Raw genomic sequence first — 22,528 nt, 5'->3', positions numbered from 1 at the left:
TCACTCACAGCATCTGTAATATTGCTGTTTGCAGCTGTCAAATCATCATCGTGTGGCAAGTTGACATTAGGACGGGGTAAATGGTCTTGTTGAAGGCGCGGCGATTAATCTTGGCCGAGCTCCTGCCGCCAGCCGTGTTCCGTTTGTGCTGTGAAGTCTGAATGTGATCTTAGGGTTTCGCCGTTTCAGGTGGGATCTTGATTGTAGTGCTGGCACGGCTGGCTCGGCTGGCTGTTTGCTCAGCGCCAGTGTTGACGTGGTGCTACAGTAAGTACTTCGTATCCTGGAGCCGAAAGCACCGGAACGTATCCGAGGAATCTCGAGAGAGCGAAAAGGGGTTCATCCCGAGTAGTGCCCGTCCACGTGGAAGTGGTTGACAGGGAAAGTACTGGGGAGTCTGGACTAATTTCTGCTTTCGAGAGGGCAATGAGCGGAAGCACAGGAGACCTGATGTCAAGGACGCGTGGAAACGGGACAAACCCACAAAATTTGGTTTCGCCAGGGGTTGTGGCTCAGCCTCGCAGCCACAGGCCGCCACGCCGCCTCGTGGTGTTTCCGTGATTGCGTTGTGCCCAAATCTTGTGTGGTCTTAGGTGGCTTCATAAACGACGAGGCGCCCCTCCTAAAGTTCTATTTCCTCGATCTTGCGATACCTCAGAATCACTTCCTGTCGTCAACTGCGTCCGGCCGCCCCACGCACCTCCATGTTCTCGGGGAAGATCAGCAACGATGTCATCCTACCAGGGGTGGTATGACCGCAGGCCGCATCCGGAGACGTATCAGGGGCGACAGGGGCAGCAGTCCCGGCCCCAAGCAGGCGAAAGCCTTCCTCAGATCAACTGTGAGTAACGTGAATCTGTCTCCCAATTTAGGCCCAATCCTTCGCCGACAACGAGCCTCAAAAGGAACGTCTCGCGCCCCAGCATCCGACACATCTTCTCACCACCGACGGGTTCTCGCCCTTGTTTGTTGCTTTTTTACGTTTCACGCGCCGCAGATTCACCCGTATTCGTTGTTCCGGCATTGACGAAGCTTGCAGGTCGTATCAGGGCTAATAATAATCTGGCAGATCCCCCAGGCCCTTACAATCAAGGCAGTCAGCAGAACCCCTCATATGCCCAGCCCGAAAGGATGGCAGACAGCAAACCGCAACTCGGTGCCACCTTTTATCCCGGCGGAATGGACGACTTTTATATGCCGGAGGTCATCTCTCCGCTTCCCCAGAGGTATGATTGAGCCTTCAACATTCCATCGATATTTTCGCGCAATATGCCGCTCAGAAAGAAAGATGCTGGTCCCCAACTGACGAATTCGAACAGGCACATGCCAGAAGTTCCATCAAACATGCAGGAAGGCCTGGCGAATCTCGAACTGAATGCGCAGAATTCCAGAATAGGCTCATCATCGGCCACATTCTCTCAGCCAGCGCAGTCGCCATACCTCGATCAACGAAATCTTGACCAGCGAAGGTCGAATCCACAGCGACCGATCCTCCCAGGCTTCACAGCGAGTTACGAACATACAAACGCTTCTGCGTATCAAAACATAAACCGGGATCAGAACGGAGGGCCACGCGCAGACCAAGAGTCGCCCAAGTTCAGCCCCTTTCCGAAGCCACGAAACCCGGGGCCCAATGTGCCACTCTCTGATGAGGACAAGGAGGAAGTGCTCGAGAGGGCGAGAACTATGGTCTTAAAGTCTACGGATCCGGAGATACAACTGGCGTGGGCGCAGGATGCATTGTCTTGGGTCGAGGTGGCTAGCCAAAGTGCTTCGCGGGACGTTGCAGAAGGGCAAACAGGAAGGCCTATTACGCCGAAGGTCGCGCATCAGTTGAGGGAGGATGCGCTGAATATTGTCAACTTTCTAGCAGACCAACACCATCCTAAAGCCGAATTCATGAAGGGAATGTGGCTCGAATTTGGAAAATTTGGCTTCCGCGTAGAGAAGAAGGAGGCATTCATGGCATATAGGAGAGCTGCGGAGAAAGGATATGCTCGAGCCGAGTACCGGATAGGCATGCAGTATGAGTCGGCGAACAACTCAGCAAAGGCCATCGAACATTACCAGAAGGGCGTGGCATTGAAGGATTCAGCTTCGAGATACAGACTGGGCATGATGACTCTGCTCGGCCAGCATGGGATGTTGCAGGATTATCAGCGCGGGACTGATCTTATTCGACTTGCTGCGGCCACTGCAGATGAGAATGCACCTCAAGGAGCTTACGTCTACGGCATGCTACTTTCGAGGGAGTTGCCAAATATCGATGTTCCGGAACAATTCCTTCCATTTGACATGAATGACGCTAGATTATTCATCGAGAAGGCAGCCTATCTGGGTTTCGCCAAAGCACAGCTGAAGATGGCACAAGCATATGAGCTTTGTCAACTCGGTTGCGAATTTGAGCCAGCTCTCTCGTTGCATTATGCTGCCCTGGCAGCCCGGCAAGGGGAATCTGATGCTGATATGGCAATCAGTAAATGGTTCTTGTGTGGATACGAAGGCATCTTTGAGAAGAATGAGGAGCTGGCTTTTACGTACGCCAAACGAGCCGCTGGAGCAAAAAACGCCACTGCAGAGTTTGCCATGGGCTACTTCTACGAAATTGGCATCTATGTGACTGCGGATCTGCGAGAATCGGAGGCTTGGTATCAGAAGGCGGCTGCGCATGGCAACACAGATGCACTGGGAAGAATTGAGAGCATCAGAAAGAACAATACATTCTCAAAGAAAGATCACGAGCAAATTGCAATTACGAGGATCAAATCACAATACGGATCTCAACGGGGAAAGAGACCTGAACGATTTAAGCAGAAGCCAGCTCCTATGCAGTCCATGGCGGAAGCGGAGGAAAGAACAGAAATGCCAGATCCAAGAGATCCAAGAAATTCATTTGGAAATGCGGCTCCTCCTAGGCGGGTTTCGCCAGCCGGCAGGCCAGCATCTACTGCACCATATCCTGAGGACGACGGACCGCCAGTGCCTAGTGCTTTCAATGCAGGACTGCGACCGAACCCTGCCTCTGGACCACAAGCAGATAGACCTTCCTCAGCATTTGGTATCCGGCCTCTAGTTCACTCTAACACAGAGACCATGAATCAAGGTTTGAGGCCTCGAGAGGCGATGAGACCTAATACCAGTATGGGCAACATGCCTCTTCCTGTAGGTCGAGGCAGCACGCCGGATGGTAGGGGTCGAGTCATCTCCGCAGGATGGGAGCCACAAATTCCACCCCAGTTCCGCCGTGACCCTTCTCCAAATCCAAACCATCAACGACTCCCCTCCCTCAATGTAGATTCTTCAAACTACGGACAGAAACCTCTCCCTTCACCAAACTTGAACAAACCTCAACCATCACCAGGCTATGACCAATACGGCAGACCGTCGCCTCAATCAGCAGGATTCTCACCTCAGCCGGCGGGATATAATTCTCCAGTCCAGAGACGAGACCCAGCTGCGAATTATGCCCAGCGACCTGAAAAAGGAAGTTCGATGACACCTACAACTGGTACTCCCACGATGCAACAGCGACCAGATCGATTCGATTCTATGCCACCTCCCCAGCAACCAGGTCGTGCAACGCAACGCCCGCCACAGATAACCATGTCTTCACAAGGAAATGGTTCAAGACCATCTCCAATCTCATCTTCGCAAGGCAGACCCTCTCCAGCCCCACTTTCACAAGCTTCTTCCGTCCCACCATCAGCTGGTGGTGGATCAAATAATTCTGCTTCATCAGGACCACCGAAAAAGCAGGGCCCAGCCACATTCGAGGAAATGGGCATTCCGGCCACGAAGAAGGACGGTGATTGTGTAAGTCTTTCCCATCCATCCCATCCCCCAGCAAGCTTACTAACGATAAATAGGCGATTATGTGATTTTATTCCAAAAAAGGTGCGATGGTTTGGTTTGGCGCCATCAGAGAGCGAGCATTGTTGGAGTTTAGGGATTGCATACATATCATGTCTGCTATGAAAAGGAAGGACGAGAAAGAAAATCAGGATTGGAATGAAACGGGGAATGGGAAGGGGATAAATATGCTCTGAGTAGAAATGATACCCTCGCGTTTTCCACGCTACTTCTATCGCTGCTTTTTGCGTGTCGAGGAGCTAAAAAGTGGCTCTCGCTTAGCATGCATTCCCGATTTGTTGACTTCACTTCTTGGCAAGGCTGCAGCTCTCCTCCTCCTAATCACCGTGGAGGTCTTCCATCAATTCCTATAATTTCCTCATCAACTCGTGCGTGTCAATTGCCTCTTAATCATTACCTACTACTGAAGTACGTCTACAGTTCGATCTATTCACCTCCGGAACTACACGTGCTGCCAACATGGCACCGCGCAAACCTAAACCCGACGACGATGCCTCCAGCAACACCTCGGAACTCCCACCTGTCCTGAAGCCCAAGAACGAGAAAGCGAAGGTTACGAAGCCTAAGGCTGAGAAGGCGAAGAGCGATAAACCCAAGGTTGAGAAGCCAAAGGCTGTCAAGAAAGAGAAGGTCGAGAAGGATGGCGAGGCTGCAGGAAAGAAGGAAGTTAAAGCTGATGGAGCAAAGAAGGAGGGCGATGGCAAGAAAGTAGGGGAGAAGGAGAAGGTGAAGGCGGTTAACGGTGAAGAGGCGATCGAGATCATGGCTCGGTATCTGAAGGAGCAGAATCGGCCGTATAGTGCTACGGAGGTCAGTGCTAATTTGCATGGGAAGGTTTGTCTCCTCTCTCTCCTTATCTTGGTGGTACCTCCGTGTAAAATTGAAATGGGTGTTAATGGGAAGACAGGTCACGAAGACGGTAGCGGACAAGCTGCTCAAGGAGATGGAGCAGAATGGGCAGATCGTGGGGAAGGCTACAAAGAAGGATGGCGGTGGACAGTGGGTTTTTTGGGGTTTGCAGGCTTGTTCTCTCCTTCTCTTCCTACCAACATCCCTTGCTAACTACGAGGCAGGACGCAGCAGATACCCTCTCCCCCGAACAACTCGCTTCAATGGACGAGCAAATCAACACCCTCAAATCCAGCATCCCTTCCCTGAAAACCACCCAACGCAATTTAACACTCAAACTGAACACGCTCCTCTCTGCTCCAACAACTGCCGCTCTGCACACCTTGATTTCTTCCATACAACAAGAAAATAAGCTCAAAGCCGAGAAATTGCGCGAATTCAAGGAGGGAGCAGTGAAGATGGTGACGAAGGAGGAGGTTAGCAAGGTTGGCAGGGAGGTCAAGGAGTGGGCGGTCAAGAGGAAGAAGAGGATGGATGCGTTTAAGGGGTTGGAAGCTATGTTGATGCAGGGGCCGTGGTCAAAGGAAGAGCTTTGGGAGAAAGCTGGGGTGGAGGAGGATTGTTACGTGCCGCCGAGTGAGAGGCAATTGCTTACTCCTAAGTACTGAGGGAATGTGAGGTGCGTGGTTTTGAGGAGAGATAAGTTGATGATTTGATGATCCGATTTGCTGGAGTGGAGTAGAGTGGCATTTGGCTTTGCATCTATGGATTGATAGAAGGGGTCCGAAGTGAGATGGATGGCGTTTATTGCTGGAGATGGGTGGATAGAGTTCGGGTATACCCACACATTGCTACCTAGACTCGCTGCTACTTTACTAGCTAGATGATACGATAATACAATACTTGCGGATGATGCCATGTTCTCCTTAATCCAAATACCCGGCAAAAAAGAACAAGAAGTTACACACTTTAGGTAGATAAAAAGGTGGAGCATTTTCAATGTCCCAGTATTTCGAATGCAAATCTTACCAAGAAAGTACGGGCATTCAGACCCGGATTCAGTAGCATCATCTTCTCACTCTCCAGAGCAAGTCCCTCCATTCTTCCCCCCCGCGCCCCCTTCTTACAAAACATACTCAAGCCTAGGTAGGTATGGCCTCGAAGTACCACCCTAGTCAGCTGACCCGTCCTACCCCTCCTTTCCCCTCCAAGGTTCCCCGTACACAAATACACAACCTTCGCACATGGCATCCACACCTCCAGACCTCCGGCACTTCCGAACCCAGGAGCTGATCAACAATACTCCGTGCCCCAAGATTTGCAAAAATAATCCGGATCTGGGTTGAACACCGGAGAGCACGTGGCAGGTAGTGCAGCCTCGAGTGAGACAGCCTTACGAATTGGTGAGGGGGTGCGGTGTTGCATGTGACACCCTACCCTTGGCTACCCCGGAAACGCCATCACAGATTCTGGAATCCTGGAATTGTGGTAGTGGGAGGGAGGGAGGGAGGGAGGGGGAGGGACCGAGCCTTTCGGTACGGCTGAGAGCGAGGACGGCCGGCAAAAGGGAGGGAGGAGAACGGGCCGGTGACCTGGCGCTCGTATCCGTGTCTCAGCGTTCGTGATACTCATGCCTCCTTTCCCACTTTCTAGATTCAAAACTGTGCGCCGAGCAGTGTATTTAGAGTCTGTGGCGGCGCGATGGCGCAAAGCTGGGGACGGCGCCGGACGTCGAAGGGGGTGCGAGGTAGGTAATATGCGTCTTGATGTGGTATTGCGAGAAAGGGGGGAGGGTGTGGACAGGTGTGGCTGAGCTTGGGCGTTGCTCCAACCAGTGAGCGTGGTACGCGGTGGAGGTGTGTGGGGGGGCGAGGCTTGTGCCGAGCGAACGGAAATGGGCGAGTCAGGCTTGGCTTCACATGCTGGATGGGAGTAAGTGCGCGCGAGTCGACGACAGGAGTCAGATGATTGATTTCGAAGATGGCGATGATGGATGTAGATCATGCTTCTAGTGCATACTTATGGCATTGTTCAAGGCATGTTTGGCCTTGCCTTGATTTTCGAAAGTGTAGGCAGAGGGGGGAGAGTGGGGGAGAGAAAAGGCGAGAGCTCGGCTACTTGCAGCAGTCCTTCAGTTGGATCGTGTTCGAAACGCGGTGCGATGTGATCGATATTCGTGTTAGTAGTGTCTTCGATTTGAGGCTAGCAAGATGCAAATGAAACAGAACACCCTCTAAAGATAGCTATATGGAGACGCTGATAATGCGGCCTTGCTTGATCGGGTATGGGGAGAGAGGATGCGTGATGTGCCGGTGAGTGTGGCTGTCATGCTGACCCGGATGGGAGCGACGACGACATGATAAGAGAAGTGTCCTCAGGGAAAGAACGGAGGGTAGATAGATACAGGAGAGGAAGATGTCGTGCTCAGATTCTGTGGGACATTTTTCGCGGTCACGAGACTGCCTCGTTGTCTGTACCTTAACAGCCTTCTCCCGCCTTTTGCTTGTCCCAAGCCCAGCTCCCAGTCCAATTCAGCCTATCAACGGTCGGCGGCCCTCTTGAATTGATTGTTACACGCGTGAAGCGCACATCTTTCCTCAGAGATAGGACGAGAAGCCGCCCCGAGCTGGACCCTTTGCTAGCCGTCTTATAGGCAAGGATCCGTCGATACACTGCAGGAGACTGGAGGAGAGGTCCGCCTCGTCCCACAGCTTCCTTATTAACCGCAGAAAAAGCACATTTGTGCTAAAGCCTCCACCGACTCTTCACCTCACCGAGCACCGACCGGACGAGAAGGAAAGAGAAGCACAATCGAAGGAAAGAGGCGGGAATCGAGCCATTAAGCTTACTACCACTTGTGATTTCCGTTAACGGGGCAAAAGTCGTCACTAGCGTTCCCGTTTCGAGGACCCGGCGGTGAATCTCGAAATTCGTCTGTGCTTGAACGTCGACCAGAGCTCGCCCTGCTCCCACAACCCAGTCTCGAACTGTGTCACAGCCCCATACCGAAATCAGCGTCGACAAGGCGATCAGCCAACCTCGAGTCTTGATCTGCGTGTCTACCTAGGACTCATTGTCTCCATTCTCTTCCTTAGGCGAGGGTTCCAAAGAGCAGCCCTCCACGCGACAGCAATCCCCCACCTCGGCGCGGGGTCGCAATACCAGCCTCATCTTTTGCACACTTCGACAATAAGAATTACTGCTCTGCGACTGTTGGGAACTATGTTGAGCCAAGGCAGCCAGAGAATGCCGACCGAGTACAGGCATATGAGTACAGGCTCTCTGAATATTCCTCCGCCAAGTGCGCTTAATGGTTCCGGCGGTCCTACAACACCAGTTGGCGGTATGGGAAGATTTGAAGGTCCTCGGAGCCCGCCTGGAAGACAGAGTGGGTTTATGGCATGATTTGGCACAGTGAGAAGTTCATGCTAACATCCAAAAGACACCTCCCACGTACCGTGCAAGTTCTTCCGGCAAGGCGCATGTCAGGCTGGAGCTGCTTGCCCTTTCAGCCATGATCTAGCAAGCACAAATGACAATGTCTGCAAGTACTTTGCAAAGGTGAGCAGCTTTCCCTCCAGCATTTCGTTAATTAACTAATTGTGAAGGGTAACTGCAAATTCGGTCCGAAATGCGCAAATATACATGTCCTGCCCGACGGTCGCCGAGTAAACTACAAACAAGGAGGAGCGATGAGTGGCGGACATCTGAATATTGGAGGGCGGTTGCACACTGAATTATACCACCCGCAAAACTCGGGCTCGGCCTTGACAAACTCTTTCATTCGTGCCAATGCGGTACCGCCCTCGCCATATGGCACCCAATATTCACCCTTCTCGAACCAGGATGAGAGTTTCCCACCTCTCGGAAGTCGTCAGCAGAGCGTCGATATTATGATCCCGACTATTGACACAACTCACCCCGGCTCGAATTATGGTTCGCCGAGAGATGAGGATTTGAATCGATTTGGTCTGGGACTATCTCCCGGTGGCCAGAAGGGTTTGAGTGTCTTGGATGCCCCATTGCCGGCTTCGTTTGATAGCAATGGTGTTTCTTGGATTGCAAGAAATGGCCCGATAGCTTCGTCTGTTCCAGCAAAATTCGGCCTCGAGTCACCACCTGGATCACTTGGAGCTGCAAAGGATGGAAGAACATCAGAAGCATTGAAGAGTCTACACAGCTCGGCATTTGGAGACGATACGAGAGACCGCTTCAACGGCATCGCAGCCTCGCCACCCGCACCTCCAGTAGAAGAATACTTCGGCAAGAGAGTCATGCATTCCCAGCGTTTCGCCAAATCAAAAGCCATGTCAGCAAGTCTGCCCAAGCAAGTCGATCACGACTGGGAGGCATCCTTCACATTTGAAGAAGACTACCTGCCCGAAACACTCAAAGACCTTATGACGCCACAAGAAAAAGCCCGCCGCGGCTCCCGCAATGCAGACGAGGAAGGCCGCCCCATCAACAGCGGCACAGGAACACCCAACAACGACACGCCCTCTAAATTCGGGTCGCCATCCAACGCAAGCCCGTCGAGATGGGGACCCCTATTCCAGCGACACCAACAGCAAAAAGAAGAGGAAGAGCGAGCGGCTGCTTCAAGAGCTTCGGCTTTTGGACACGTTGGGTCGCCGCTTCGCAATTCGAGTCTGCATCCTGGTGCTAGCCCTAAGAGCCGACCGATAGCGAGACCGAGTAATTCAGGCGATATCTCACCGTACCTCGCTTCTCCACCTCGACAATCGAGTATGAGCATCATCTCGCAACAACTCCAACGAACACGCCTCTCGAGAGCTGAATCCTCAGGTTCAGATTCCGGTCTTCATCCGAGCAGGGTGTCGAGTAACCCAATCGGTAGTGGGGCCGCGAGAACAGGCCTGATGGCTGAGCGACAGGTGAGCTCTAGTTCGATCGGTAATGGCGGAAGCGGCAGGTTCACAACGCCGATCGATGAAGAAGGCGGCGACATCATGTTCAGCATGGAAGGCATGGATGACGAAAAGAGTGGAGGCGAGAAGCGGAATAGTGGGGGTTGGACTTTCACAAATAGCGGGGGAAGAAGTCCGCATTTGGGGGTGGTGGGGAGTAGGAATGGTGTCAGTGGTGGTGCGGAGAAGAATGGGAATGGGAATGGGAATGGGGCGGTGAAGGGCGTTGAGGGGATGTTTGGCGCGCGGTGACCGCCTTCTCGACATCTCGACAGACATCTCAGCAGCACAGGAACTTTTCTTTTCGTTCATACTTTGGCCACTTTTGCACACTTGTACCATAGACAGGATTCGGCATTTCACGCATTGGGTTTAGGTAGTTGGTTTTGGCTCGGCATCAGGTTGGGAAATTTGGCGTTCAATTTTTTTTCGGACTCTTTTTTTTTTTGGCGATTATTTTGGGAGAAGTCATATCTGGGGTAGAGGGGAAGACTTGAACCGGAGATAGAATGGCATAGGGAGTGGAAATACAAGACAGTCTGATATAAACATTGCGTGTGTGCGAGTGAGTGAGTTGTGCGGTGAGAGAATGAATGGGAAAGTGGTGAGTGCTGATTACCTAGCTTGGTGAGTCAACGGCGATTGAATAGAGTATGCGAGGAGAGAGAGAGAGAGAGAGTCCTTCTTCACATCCCCGGACTAGCCAGGGAATGCAATGAAAGATAATGTGGGCATCGCTCAGAGGCAGTGTAATACTGAGGATACCCCTTTGAAAGTTTCCAAAAATTATGTTATTGGTGACCGAAGTCTGTGTTTTTTTGGGGTTTTTTTTGGTTTTTTGTGTGCGGGCGCGAAACCCGTAAGGCAGCGAGTGTGTAAGAGGGGGAGACTGCATGTGCTGATGTCTGTTTCTCAACGAAGCGGGAAAACTGCCTGGTTGGGGGAAGGCTGTAAAAATGAAAATAAGGAGGGTGTACTAGAGGGATTAGCTGGCGGAAGAGATGGTGAACGGAGGATGCGTGCGTGTGCTAGGAAGGGTTGCGAGAAGGAAGACGGGCATAGGCTGATGTCTGTTAGATTTGAAACGAAGAAACAAGAGGGCGTGATAAGGGCAAAGAATGAAGAATGCGTGCGTGGGTGTGTGCGAGTAGGGTTGGGGAAAGATTCAAAAGCAGACGCGCATAAGCAAATGTCTTATATTAGTAAAAAGGAATAAGAAGGGGTTGCGGTGAAGAAAAATATGAAGAAAGCGTGCTTGGAGGCCAGGGATAAAATGAAGAATAAACCCAGATGTGAAAAACGAAGCTGGCAAGTAAGGTTTATAAGATAGGTCTTTAGATGACAAAGATGGTGAAGATGTAATAAATGTAAATTGCGAGATATATTTGAGGCTGCAAAACGGAAGGGTGCTTGATGCTAAGGGTGCTGAAGAAACAAATTTGAGGAGATTGGAGAAGGGAAATGGAGTTCTGTGGGGAGATGGGGGGTTTTTAAAATGTGTGGATGGGGGAGGGCTAGTTCGGATGGAAATGAACTATGGATCGTTGTGACTCAGAGAATTCACGTTAGGATGATTGGGACTAGGTACCGGACTCATCAACTACTAGACCACTGGTGTGAATCACTTTGGATGAGTTTCTGGGTTCCGAATTCTAGGCTAGCTCTGTTTTGGTGGATGACTACCTGCTGTTGCCGAAGGCTATTGAGGCAGTCGCAGACGCATTCTCACCACCATGACGTGTAAAAGAAAATCGAGGAAGGTAGAGCCCTTCTCAAAAATCTCTGCGTAAACTCTTTAATCGTACGGAAAAGCTCGCACAGGATACATCCATACAATTCTCCGTATCTCCCGTCTCCATCCCTTTAATACTACTCATTCTCAACCCAACACCTCCCAGCGCACCACTTCCCAAACCCCACACTCGGACTATCAATAAACCGGGTGAACAAGTCCGCGCTCCAGATAGTCGCGCCTCCCCAAACAATAACACACTTCACAAAATCCCACCAGAACATCTCCGGCGGTTGCGAGTCCGCGTGTTTGCGCATGTAATGTCCGATGCTGTAGAGCATGGGGCCGTGCATCATGTACAGGGAGTACGAGATGTCTCCTAGGTCTTGGGCGAGGGGGGTTGTGAAGGGGAGTTGTAGCAGGCCGCTAGGGCTGGAGGAAAATGGCAATGGAGGGGAGAAAGATAGGGAGACAAGGAGGATGAGCGAGCCGACCGTGCCCCAGAATTTCGCAGTGTACCAGGGGGCTATCTCTGTGCGGTATTGAGGTGGTGTCATGGCGTGGATGCGTCGCCATCCCGGGGTGGACTCGGGTTGTTGGTCTGGGATTGAGATGAGGTAGAGCCCAGCGAAGAAGAGCGGGATTGTGAGGAGGTGGAGGAAGAGTTTAGAGTATTTGAGGAGGAAGGGTCGGGGGCGAGGAGGTGTGGATGTAGTGGATGGTGGAGAGAGGAGGCTAGTTGAGTGAGAGGGGAAGAGGTCTCGGCGGAGGAACTGGAGTTCGGCGAAGAAAGCTCCTCCGAGAAAGAGGCCAAGGTCCCATTGGCCTATCCAGAGCGTGTATAAGACGAACATGCCTAGAAAAAATGTTTTAATTGAGTTCTTTGTTTTGGCGATGGCTAGGAGCGTGAGAAAAACGACCATGGATCCACGGAATTCATAAGGGATCGTCCAGAGATGGACGTCGTAGGGTGTTTCTTGTGGGATCGGATTGCCGGGATTGATCATCTGGAATGGGTTAGTTGACGCGAGGAGGTTCAGATACCAGTCATAGAACTGGGCTGGCCATGTTGAAGCATGGATGGGCAGCTTCCCCTTATATTCTCGCGGATATACATGAGTAAGTTCGAAAATGAGGGACAAGAACGTCGAAGCCGTGATTGGGAGGAAGAGCCGGACGCCTCGTCGGAAGGCTGAAGATGCCAAGGTGTCGAAGATGGCTGAGAAGTCGCAAGGGCGAGACCGCATGAGTTGCAGCGACTTGTTGGCGAGAACGTAGCCTGATATGACGAAGAAGACGCAAACCATTCCGCTACCTGAGTACCAGCAGCGGAGGATGGGAAGTTGCATGAAGTGGTTGCTATCTGGCACTGTGTCGTATCCATGGAAGAGAATGGGAAACCAATCATGGAATAGATGATCCTGTAGAAAGCATGAGGATATTTGCAAGATAGCTAATAACCACGCTCTTACCTGTGTAACAAAAAATGCTGCCACTCCTCGAAGCCCATCAAGGTATGATGTTGGATATAATTTTCGTTTCTCTGACTTTCGAAAGAAGCTTGGTATTAATGCAAGTAGCACCGGAGAGATAATCTTGACAGGTCTAGATGTACTCCAAGATTTGCATCGTCTGGACCACCGTTTCTTCGTCGCCTGTGATACTTCCGCTCCCTTGGCGAGAAGGTCTTCTGTTTCGAGATCGCTGAATGCTGTTGAAGCCGAATCGGTGGATAATCTGCGGATCCCAATCTCGTCATATTCTGTTATTGTAGTAAGTTTCGTACTTGTAGATGATGGTGAAGGATCGGTGGTGTCTTTTTCAGGAGCATCGTGGTAAGAAGCCAAGGGAAAAGACTCTTCCAGGTGCGGCATCTTGACTTGAACAATGGATGATCAGGAAATATGGTTGGCTTTCAGGTTATTTAAATTCGGAGTGCTAATGTAAGAAAAAGTCCACAATATTGTTCGGGTGAACGCGTCGACAAGTCCTGGAATGCAGGAAGCTTCTTCATAAGTGCCGGGCAGATTTGAGACATTCTCGATAGCCCTTGAATGCTTGTCGAAAATCATCACTTTTCAACGACCTGTTAAAAAGCAGACAATCAGATGAAACTCCCGTACCTCGCCTAGCAGAGATGGAAGTAGGTTTCCATAGAGATCGGTTGAAATCTGACGTCGTGGATGGGATCGTGGGAGCCTACGTTCGAGGCCAGTACCTGCACCTCGAAACCACGTACTTAGCCCATCCCCAGAGAAAAATGATTTAACTAAAATAAAATTCCCCTTGAGCACTTGCTCTCGATCTTCATTTGGATCCGAAACAATGTGTTGTGGATTTGTTTTTGAAATGTCGAACGAAGGGAGTAGGTGACGAGGGGGTTGCCCGATTGGCGCCTGGGCTTAAATGACATGACAGTAGAAAAACGGGTTTTGTAAGACGTGCAACAAAAAGATTGAAACTGCGGGATATCATGTGCTGTTCACATGATTGAGATTTTCGTCTAGGCCTCAATATTGAGGCGTTTAAAAATGAACGTGGTGGAGATCAATAATTTTGAGAAGACTTTGGATGGTTTCCAGTCTTCGATTCTGACTTGAAAAATAATTAGTCTTTTAGATAAATCACCGATTCACTGTATTCAGGACTCTCTGTCTCCTGAGAGTTCCCTTTGAATATCCACTCAAAAATTAGGGCTTCGACCTACCCTTTCCGTGGGCTCGCCAAAAAAGCTACGCTAGTACGAAAGCGGTTTCGGCCGCTGAACAGAACTTCCAGCTCAATTTTTGAGTTGACGAGAAGATCACGACAACAACGGCATCCCGCAACACGACGTCAAGATGCCTACCCACTTGAGCAAGACCCGCAAACAGTACGTATCCCCCTATTCTCAAGTTCGCTCTCATTCTGCCAGAAGGGAGGGAGTTGGTCGTTGCGTGAGGAGTGAGGTTGTGATCAACACACTCAACATCTTCGGAAAAAATTCCCTTCTCCGCCGCGGAACCCAGGATTGCGATAGGAATTGGGACTCCGGAACTGAGCTGAGAGATTAAATGCTGATGATAGTGTGAAATAGTCGCGGACACGTCTCGGCCGGTCATGGACGAGTAGGCAAGCACCGCAAGCATCCTGGTGGACGAGGTCTCGCAGGTGGACAACATCACCACAGGACGAACATGGACAAGTACCATCCGGGTTACTTTGGGAAGGTCGGAATGCGATATTTCCATAAGCAAGGCAACCACTTCTGGAAGCCGGTTATCAACTTGGACAAGGTACGTTCGGCGGTTTACTCTGTTGAGAGCGATGGAAGATTTGCACAATTGGAGGACATATCAGGATGGCAAGAATATCAATCGGGAGGTTGAAATGCCACGGAGGATTGACATCCATATATCATGGATTGTGCAGTGGCGGAGGGATCAGGTGTCATCACGCATTCCAGAAAGAGATGCTAACACCCCTCCCAGCTCTGGTCTCTCGTACCCGCCGAGAAGCGCGACGAGTACCTCTCCAGCAGCAAGAAAGACGTTGTTCCCGTCATCGACCTCCTCCCCCTTGGTTACTCCAAGGTCCTCGGCAAGGGCAGACTCCCCGAAATCCCACTAGTTGTCCGGGCACGATGGTTCAGCAAGGAGGCAGAGCGGAAGATCACTGAGGCTGGTGGTGTCGTAGAGCTGGTCGCATGAGCGAATCTGGTTTTTTATTGCATGGATGGGGAATTGAAGATGGGCTTGAGAAATAGCGGTCATTGATGAAGGGTTGATGGCATCGCTTTGTGGCTTCTGTTATGGCATGGGAGCCCATGAATGAAAAGCACAACTTCAAACCACATGTTGCGAGCGAGATCTGATGATGTGGTTTATTATTTTTGGCTGCTATGGTATCTTGGAGCTGACTGACAGATGCCCGCACTCGATGCTACAGCGCTAACTATGTACTCGAACGCCTCTCTATGCCCCTTTCACCAACGCCACAGCGACTCCGTTCCATGCTACCTTACAACATATGCATCTCCTCGTCATCTGAATATACGTCTTCTCTCAAAAACTCATGCTCAAGCGCCTCTTCCGCACTGATACGCTTGTTGGGATCCAGCTCAAAGCACCGTTCCAAGAATCGTACTGCAGACTTCTCTTCATCTGTCAGGGGGTCCTCTTTTCCGTCCTTTCCACTGTCGTTCCTGCACGTTGACCATAAGATGATCTTCTCCAAAGTGAAACCCGCGTTGCCAATGGTCGGGATATTAGTCTCGAACATGACCCCATGCAGATACCCAGTAGCTTTCATCCTCTTAATGCCGAAGATCGTAGCGATCTCAATCATTGCCTCGACATCGTCCGCTGAATTAAAGAATGGGAATCTTTTTGATAGGATTGTCAAGAGGATGACACCAGCCGACCAGATGTCAATCTTGGTCGTCTGGTCGGTACACTTCAGCAGGACTTCAGGTGCTCGGAATCCACGCGTTCCGGCACGATTTGCGCGCCGAGAGGGCCGAGAATCGTTTTTAGGATACCCATTTGAGGGGCCCATGGCGGCTGTAACACTGTTTGCCACACGGCGACGGCGGTGATCTGCGTTCTCTGTACACATACATGGCTTTGCATCCACCCCTTGACGCTCAGCCAAACCAAAATCCACGAGGACTCCTCGGCGCTTCTCAGGTTCGTAGAGGAAGTTCGTGGGTTTTATGTCTCGATGGATGATCCCTTTTGAGTGAACAGCTGCTAGCGCTCGGAAGAGTGATCGAAAATAGATTCGCATATCATCGACAGTCATATTCCGGAAGTACTCCCGGAAATCTGTATGTTTGAAATAAGGTAGAACGGCAACAACCTGATCCGTGTGTCTGAAAGCCGTGATCAGAGGGCAGACAGAATCGAAACCTCGAAGGTCATTGAGAAGGTCCAGCTCGTTAAGAATTCGTGAAGGGCTGCTGGTAACATAAATCTTCTTGATCGCAACATACTTCGGCCGTCGTCGTTGTTGCGCGTAATCGTTCATATCCGCTAATGCTTGCATCCCCATGCGGCGTTTCTTCAAGGGTGGTGATGTCCATTTATTTTCCTTTTCCTCAATGTCCCAATCATTGTCGTAGGCTTCGTACAACAAATCCTCAGCCTTGTATACAGTGGAAAATGTGCCTATAGCGCGTCAATATGGCACCTGGAAACAAACGAGCAAGTGAATTACCCTCTCCAATTCGGTTGATCAGACGAAACCGGTCTTTAATCCCTTTGAATGTCTCCTGAAACTTGTCCATGTCTTCTTGAACCTTTGGATCAACAACATCGTCGCTATCGTCGGAATAGCCGTCGGAATATTCGTCCTCCTCGTCCTGCTCAACGTCCTCCATATCGCCTCGTGACTCGTCCATTACCTCTTCCTCTTCCTCGAGGGACTCCTGGTCGTGGTGAATTTCAAAAGGCGTTTTCGCGTTCCGAGGGCGAATTATCGCCATCTTCGAGCTTTGGAGCTTCAAGTACGAAGGTACTGGAAGAACAACTTAAGAAGCAAGAGGAGGGACTGGGGAAGCTTCGCAATTGGTTATTTAGTGTCAGGTACAGCCTGCAAGTAACGACGGCGGGGTGGTCAAAACAGCCAATTAGGAGCTAGCCGAATCGGGACGCGAACAAAACAACGCGGTTTCCCGGGACGAATGTCAACACCGAAGAAAGCATCACCACGTTGCGACAACCTCGAAATACGGCCCATTCCACCATTTGCTGATGCTTGTTGCGTTGCAGCCGACTGCTGTGCCTAAGCTCCATCATGAACTCAATTACTTTCGACATTAACGATGCCCTCAAACATTACATGAGCGATCCCGCAACAATCTCTACCCCCGAAGCCGATGTCAACCTCGTCGACTGCGAGAACGATCCTGAATCCCTCACAAACTCCCTGATCAACACAGTACTGAATCCCATTGTCGACTCAGTTGCAGAAAGCCCAGATGCGATAACAAGAAGCTCGTCATTTGACTCGTTGCAATTCTTACTAAAGTGTGCCCCAGTTTCCCTTAAATCCAGTCAGAACTACCCTACAGAGCCAGATTCTAAGCTCTTCAAACTATCTAGATCTTCCTCCGTCCTACCCACACATGCCCTAAGCAAGATTCTTGATCTTGTCGTCTCGGGGCTCTCGACGGAAGCCGACATCATCCACAACGACCTCGAATCCGACGAACAAGAACTCATTTCACACCATAAGCAGCTGCTGGAGGCCTTTGGGTTCTTATTACAATGGACTGTTGCGGCTGTCGAGACGAAAGCGGCGGAGAAATCGAGTACAGCCCCGGCTGCAAGAGGCAGAGGAAAGGCTGCGAAAGCCAAGAGCACTGGGAAGGATAAGGATGGTAACTGGGACTCATCTGCTCAGTTGCAGACTGCACTCGATATCATGTGCAAGGTTCTTAAATTGAAACTGTCGAAGATATTCCTCACCACTTCCGAAAGAGATACATTTATCAGTCTCTTCACTAGGCCGGTTTACATGGTTCTGGAAAGCGAGCAGAGGGTCAAGAGTACGGCGATCCGGATGCACGCCTTCAAGGTTCTGTGTATTGCAGTGAAGCATCACGGTCATGGATATGGTAAGAGTTTTGGTGAAGTGTGTCTTGACTTCAGTACTGACTCTGGTTCTAGCTGCCCAGATTTCCATTGTCCAGAATTTGACCTATTTTGAGCATCTTGCGGAACCTATGGCCGAATTCCTGCACATTCTCTCCGAACAATATGACTACCCACAACTCGCCGACGAGATCCTCCGAGAATTGAGCAACAAGGAATTCAACAGCAATGATACTAAAGGACCGAAGTCAGTCTCTTCGTTTATTGTCAAGCTCTCCGAACTTGCTCCTAGATTGGTCATCAAGCAAATGACAATGTTAGCAAAGCAACTGGATAGCGAATCTTATGCTTTGCGTTGTGCTCTGATCGAAGTTTGCGGCAATTTAATTGCGGACTTGAGCAAGCAGGAAGAGCGTGGAGACAATCACAAATCCCAACTCAATGCATTTTTCGATGTGCTTGAGGAGCGCTTCTTGGATGTCAACCCGTACTGTCGATGCCGGACCATTCAAGTTTACATTAAACTGTGCGATTTGGAGCAGAAATTCCCGAAACGCAGACAAAAGGCCGCCGAATTGGCAGCCAGGAGTTTGGAGGACAAGAGCAGCAATGTTCGACGAAATGCCATCAAGCTGTTGGGGACTCTGATCAAGACCCACCCTTTCAGTGTATTGCATGGATCTCAATTGTCTCAAAAGGAGTGGAATGCGCGTTTAGATGCAGTGGACGCCGAGCTGAATGCTCTAAAGCCTCCTGCGGGCACACCAGGATTGGTTGAGAGCAAATCAGATCAGACAATAGATCCAGGATTGGTGGATGATGCCACAGTCATTGAATCTAGCTCACCGGAGAAGCCAATGAGTGACGAGCAGAAGATTGCTGCAGTTCGAAAGGCTCAAGAGGATGCCGCCACATCGGAAGCCATCAACAAGTTGACTTTGACAAGGAGATACTATGTGGAGGCTCTCAAGTTTATTGAGGTCCTGCATGGTGCCACCAGCGTCATCTGTCAGCTTCTTGGATCGAAGAACAAGAGCGAAGTCATTGAAGCAATGGACTATTTTGAGATCGGAGATGCATATAATATCGAACAGAACAAGCTTGGTATTCGACGAATGCTGAGGTTGATCTGGACGAAGGGAAACAGTGACGAAGGCAAAGGAGTCCAGAATCATCTCATCGAATGTTACAAACGACTGTTCTTCGAAGCCCCAGATTCCTACAACACCAACGATGCAGCAAATTATATTGCTCGAAATATGATCAGTTTGACTTTCGGAGCAACACCTGCCGAGTTAACATCTCTTGAACAACTCCTCAGTACCATGATGAAGGCCAATCATATCACTGAACTTGTCGTCTCAAAGCTATGGCAAGTCTATGGGGTTCAAAAGAGAGAAATTTCGAAGAGTCAGCGACGAGGTGCTATCATCGTTCTTGGTATGCTCGCCACAGCAAAGCCAGAGATCGTAGTTGGAGAGATGGAGACTATGTTGCGGATTGGTCTGGGTGGTCTTGGACGATCCGACTTGCAATTGGCCAAGTACACTTGCATCGCCCTTCGAAGAATCAACCCAACTGGACGGCAAGCAAAGGAAACCAATGTGCAGACTTCCAAACTTCCAAACGACCATGCGGTTCTGGTGAAACTTGCAGCCATTATCGAGATCGAATCTGACAACAAGGAATGGTATGGTGTGGCTGAGCAAGCTATTAGTGCCATTTACACCTTGTCGAACCGCCCGGATACACTCTGCTCCGAGATCCTACGAAGAAAGACAAGGCACGTTTTTGCACAACGGACTGCAAAAACACCTGAGCCTGAGCAAGAGGCAACCCAGCTTCAATCACCACCTCCGGAGCCGACCACAGAAACCGAACCAAAGCTGAAGGGGTCCATCGCTTTGTCACAACTCCTGTTCATCGTTGGACATGTCGCCATCAAGCAGATTGTTCATCTCGAACTTTGCGAGCTCGACTTTAAGCGAAGGAAGGCCGAGTCTGAGAAGAACAAAACGTCAGACAAACCTGAAGACAAGGCTGCAAAGGAAGCTGCTGACGATCTCGATATGATTGGTGGTACGACCGAAGATGATTTTACTGAGGCCATGACTCACATTCGTGAACGAGAGCTGCTTTATGGCGAGAGCTCTCTCCTTGCGAATTTCGGGCCTTTAGTTTCTGAGATTTGTTCGAATAACACTACCTATCGAGACCGCAACCTTCAAGCAGCTGCAACTCTTTGCTTAGCAAAGCTGATGTGCGTAAGCTCTGAGTACTGCGAGGCCAATCTGCCACTTCTTATCACCATTCTCGAGCGTTCCAGGGATCCCATCACTCGATCCAACGTCGTTATCGCGCTTGGAGACATGGCCGTTTGCTTCAACCACCTTATCGACGAAAACACGGACTTCTTGTATCGCCGTCTCAATGACAAGGACGCCAGCGTGAAGCGAACATGTCTCATGACTCTCACCTTCTTGATTCTCGCCGGACAAGTAAAGGTCAAGGGCCAACTTGGAGAAATGGCCAAGTGTCTCGAAGACGAGGATAAACGAATTGCAGATCTTAGTCGCATGTTCTTTACAGAATTGAGTACGAAAGATAATGCGGTGTACAATCACTTTGTCGATATGTTCAGTTTGTTGAGTGCGGAGAAGGATTTGGAAGAAGATGCATTGAAGAGGATTATCAAGTTCTTGGCAGGATTTATTGAGAAGGTATGCTTCCGCTCCTTACCCCTTTCCGAGGAATCTTTGCTAATCTGTTCTACAGGATAAACACGCCAAGCAACTCGCAGATAAGCTCGCGGCCAGGTTACCTAGATGCGAGACCGAGAGACAGTGGAACGATGTTACGTATGCGCTCAGTTTGCTCCAGCACAAGAATGAAGAGATCACGAAGTTGGTTACTGGCGGATTTAGAGTTGTCCAGGCTAGTGCTTGAGGAAGGAAGTGAGCTGTATGATATATGAATAATGTAGAGTGGAGTTGGACTTGGGTTGGAGGCCCGGCCCTTAGGAAGCGGGTGCTGGCGTTTGTTTGCCTGTTTGTAATGCATGATGAATTGAAGACTTCAAATCGCTTATAAAATAAAAATTTGCAAACGGAGCGAGTGACACGAGACCCACGAAGACTGAAGAATAAATAGTGCTTCTCCCTCGTCCGCCCCAAAAAGATACTAAAAAAGGTCAAAAAAATGAGCTTTTTGGTTTGAAAGTATTTGTTGAAGGTGAGGTTTGAACTCACGATCTCCTGTGACCTCACATCCAGCTCTCTGGGGAGAGAGTTGTTTGTGAGACAGGCGTCTTAACCCTGATCGTCGTGTTAGTGAAATGAATTGAAGATATGGCTGCAATATGCTTACACTGGACTACTCCAACACTTGACAAATTTATTATTTTGCATTATGAAGGTAGGGGCTTTTGGAAGTGACTTTTGAATGAAAAGGGGAGAGCTAGGCTAAGCGAGGCAGGGAGCCGAAGGGCATTGCTGCTTGACCTCTTACGCTTCTTCCCCTTAATGACATAGATTCATGCAGTTTAGATTAAATAGTGATCTCTGCGTCTTGAGATAATAGGAGTCGTAAATTTCCTTTGCTAGCGCTGGGACGAAGACCTAGAAGTTGAGGCGGGCCGTGCTTGCTTACGGTTGACAATGTTTCGGGGGGAGAATTGGAGTGGCTGGCAAGAGGACACACTGGGTATTAGGGTAGAGTACTGGGTTTGGCCGTAGAACATGCAGGTAACCGGATGGCTTCCATCTGACCCCACAGGTTCGTGGAATTTACCCAGTGTGCTCGCCCTGAACTTGCTTCACGTAGGGTTGGATGACGGTCCCTCGCGCTTCCAACCCGTCAACGAGCTGCATTTGCATACGTAGGGATCAACGCAAAGAGATTTGCTACCAGGATCTGTCAGGGTACTTCAGCTGAATGGTCTGATTTTCATGTTCTCTTAAGAATCGGGCGGAATCCGATTTTCTTTTTTCTCAGCGGCGGTGGTTTGGTTTTCATCCACCGCTGTGTGGGGTCTTTCTTCAGAACTCCAAACTTGGCAACATGGACTGCAGAGTAAGTTCAGTAGGCGATATTCTTTGCGGATTCGAGTTTGGTATTGATTCCTATTTGTGCGATAGCTCGAGAGTGCTTTGAGGTAACTTTTGGCCCATTAACCCCTTTTCTTCCCACACGTGACGTCGCGACAGTGACGCGTGAGTTTAGCGCCACGCAGTTGACGACGACGACATAAACATTCTCTGTTCCTTTCCCCTTTCTCTGTGTTCAGTACATTGAATGCATACAATGTATGATCGCTACATATACAATTGAACTGGAAACTGCCTCTACCAGCCGACTTTCCAAAAGCAAAGCTAGAAATACCGCCTTGAGCCTTCGGCGCTGGAACCCTTGCAACCACATTCACTATGCCTTCAGCGACCGAAGCCGAGTGATTGAGGTCGGAGGGAAATGCTCACTACATGTCCAAAAATCTGGAAGAAGGCATGAATGATACTTCAATCTTCTTTGCGAGCAAATCTAACCTCCTGTAGCAATTCGGAAATATCGACTTGCCG

General features: G+C 50.1%; 7 protein-coding genes across 7 annotated transcripts; 5 read left to right on the top strand and 2 right to left on the bottom strand.

Annotated features, from left to right (window-relative positions):
* Window positions 1–1,131: 1,131 nt before the first annotated feature.
* On the top strand, window positions 1,132–3,975 carry K444DRAFT_516101 (HCP-like protein; the record flags this gene model as incomplete). Its single annotated transcript, XM_024873654.1, has 3 exons — window positions 1,132–1,226; window positions 1,320–3,072; window positions 3,220–3,975. 3 exons carry the CDS (start codon window positions 1,132–1,134, stop codon window positions 3,973–3,975), a joined length of 2,604 nt encoding a protein of 867 aa, XP_024744006.1.
* Window positions 3,976–4,329: 354 nt separating this feature from the next.
* Window positions 4,330–5,387, top strand: K444DRAFT_514948 (TBPIP-domain-containing protein; the record flags this gene model as incomplete). Its single annotated transcript, XM_024873557.1, has 3 exons — window positions 4,330–4,704; window positions 4,778–4,895; window positions 4,951–5,387. The coding sequence occupies 3 exons, from the start codon at window positions 4,330–4,332 to the stop codon at window positions 5,385–5,387; spliced, it is 930 nt and encodes a 309-aa protein (XP_024744005.1).
* Window positions 5,388–7,965: 2,578 nt separating this feature from the next.
* On the top strand, window positions 7,966–9,899 carry K444DRAFT_515219 (uncharacterized protein; the record flags this gene model as incomplete). Its single annotated transcript, XM_024873576.1, has 3 exons — window positions 7,966–8,107; window positions 8,162–8,280; window positions 8,328–9,899. The coding sequence occupies 3 exons, from the start codon at window positions 7,966–7,968 to the stop codon at window positions 9,897–9,899; spliced, it is 1,833 nt and encodes a 610-aa protein (XP_024744004.1).
* A 1,617-nt stretch (window positions 9,900–11,516) lies between these two features.
* On the bottom strand, window positions 11,517–13,253 carry K444DRAFT_515873 (uncharacterized protein; the record flags this gene model as incomplete). The annotated part of the gene is made up of 2 exons (XM_024873633.1): window positions 11,517–12,800; window positions 12,852–13,253. 2 exons carry the CDS (start codon window positions 13,251–13,253, stop codon window positions 11,517–11,519), a joined length of 1,686 nt encoding a protein of 561 aa, XP_024744003.1.
* A 966-nt stretch (window positions 13,254–14,219) lies between these two features.
* On the top strand, window positions 14,220–15,547 carry K444DRAFT_550250 (putative 60S ribosomal protein L27a; the record flags this gene model as incomplete). Its single annotated transcript, XM_024876502.1, has 3 exons — window positions 14,220–14,251; window positions 14,456–14,654; window positions 14,850–15,547. The coding sequence occupies 3 exons, from the start codon at window positions 14,220–14,222 to the stop codon at window positions 15,066–15,068; spliced, it is 450 nt and encodes a 149-aa protein (XP_024744002.1). The 3' UTR covers window positions 15,069–15,547.
* Window positions 15,379–16,843, bottom strand: K444DRAFT_623317 (kinase-like protein; the record flags this gene model as incomplete). Its single annotated transcript, XM_024882267.1, has 2 exons — window positions 15,379–16,526; window positions 16,576–16,843. 2 exons carry the CDS (start codon window positions 16,841–16,843, stop codon window positions 15,379–15,381), a joined length of 1,416 nt encoding a protein of 471 aa, XP_024744001.1.
* Window positions 16,844–17,072: 229 nt separating this feature from the next.
* K444DRAFT_649179 (uncharacterized protein) lies at window positions 17,073–21,063 on the top strand. The gene is made up of 4 exons (XM_024885552.1): window positions 17,073–17,387; window positions 17,463–17,977; window positions 18,030–20,674; window positions 20,730–21,063. The coding sequence occupies exons 1-4, from the start codon at window positions 17,155–17,157 to the stop codon at window positions 20,898–20,900; spliced, it is 3,564 nt and encodes a 1,187-aa protein (XP_024744000.1). The 5' UTR covers window positions 17,073–17,154; the 3' UTR covers window positions 20,901–21,063.
* Window positions 21,064–22,528: the final 1,465 nt, after the last annotated feature.

This window comes from Hyaloscypha bicolor, assembly GCF_002865645.1.
Source record: "Hyaloscypha bicolor E unplaced genomic scaffold K444scaffold_10, whole genome shotgun sequence".
Taxonomy (NCBI): Eukaryota; Fungi; Ascomycota; class Leotiomycetes; order Helotiales; family Hyaloscyphaceae; genus Hyaloscypha; species Hyaloscypha bicolor.
The sequence above is the reverse complement of the archived record's forward strand: the minus strand, read 5'-3'. Positions and strand labels throughout refer to the sequence as shown.

Coding starts and splice junctions, on each gene's coding strand:
- K444DRAFT_649179 (XM_024885552.1), top strand. CDS start 17,155: ATGAACTCAATTACTTTCGACATTAACGATGCCCTCAAACATTACATG. Junction 17,388..17,462: donor TCGTTGCAATTCTTACTAAA/GTGTGCCCCAGT, acceptor CAAACTATCTAG/ATCTTCCTCCGTCCTACCCA. Junction 20,675..20,729: donor TGGCAGGATTTATTGAGAAG/GTATGCTTCCGC, acceptor TCTGTTCTACAG/GATAAACACGCCAAGCAACT.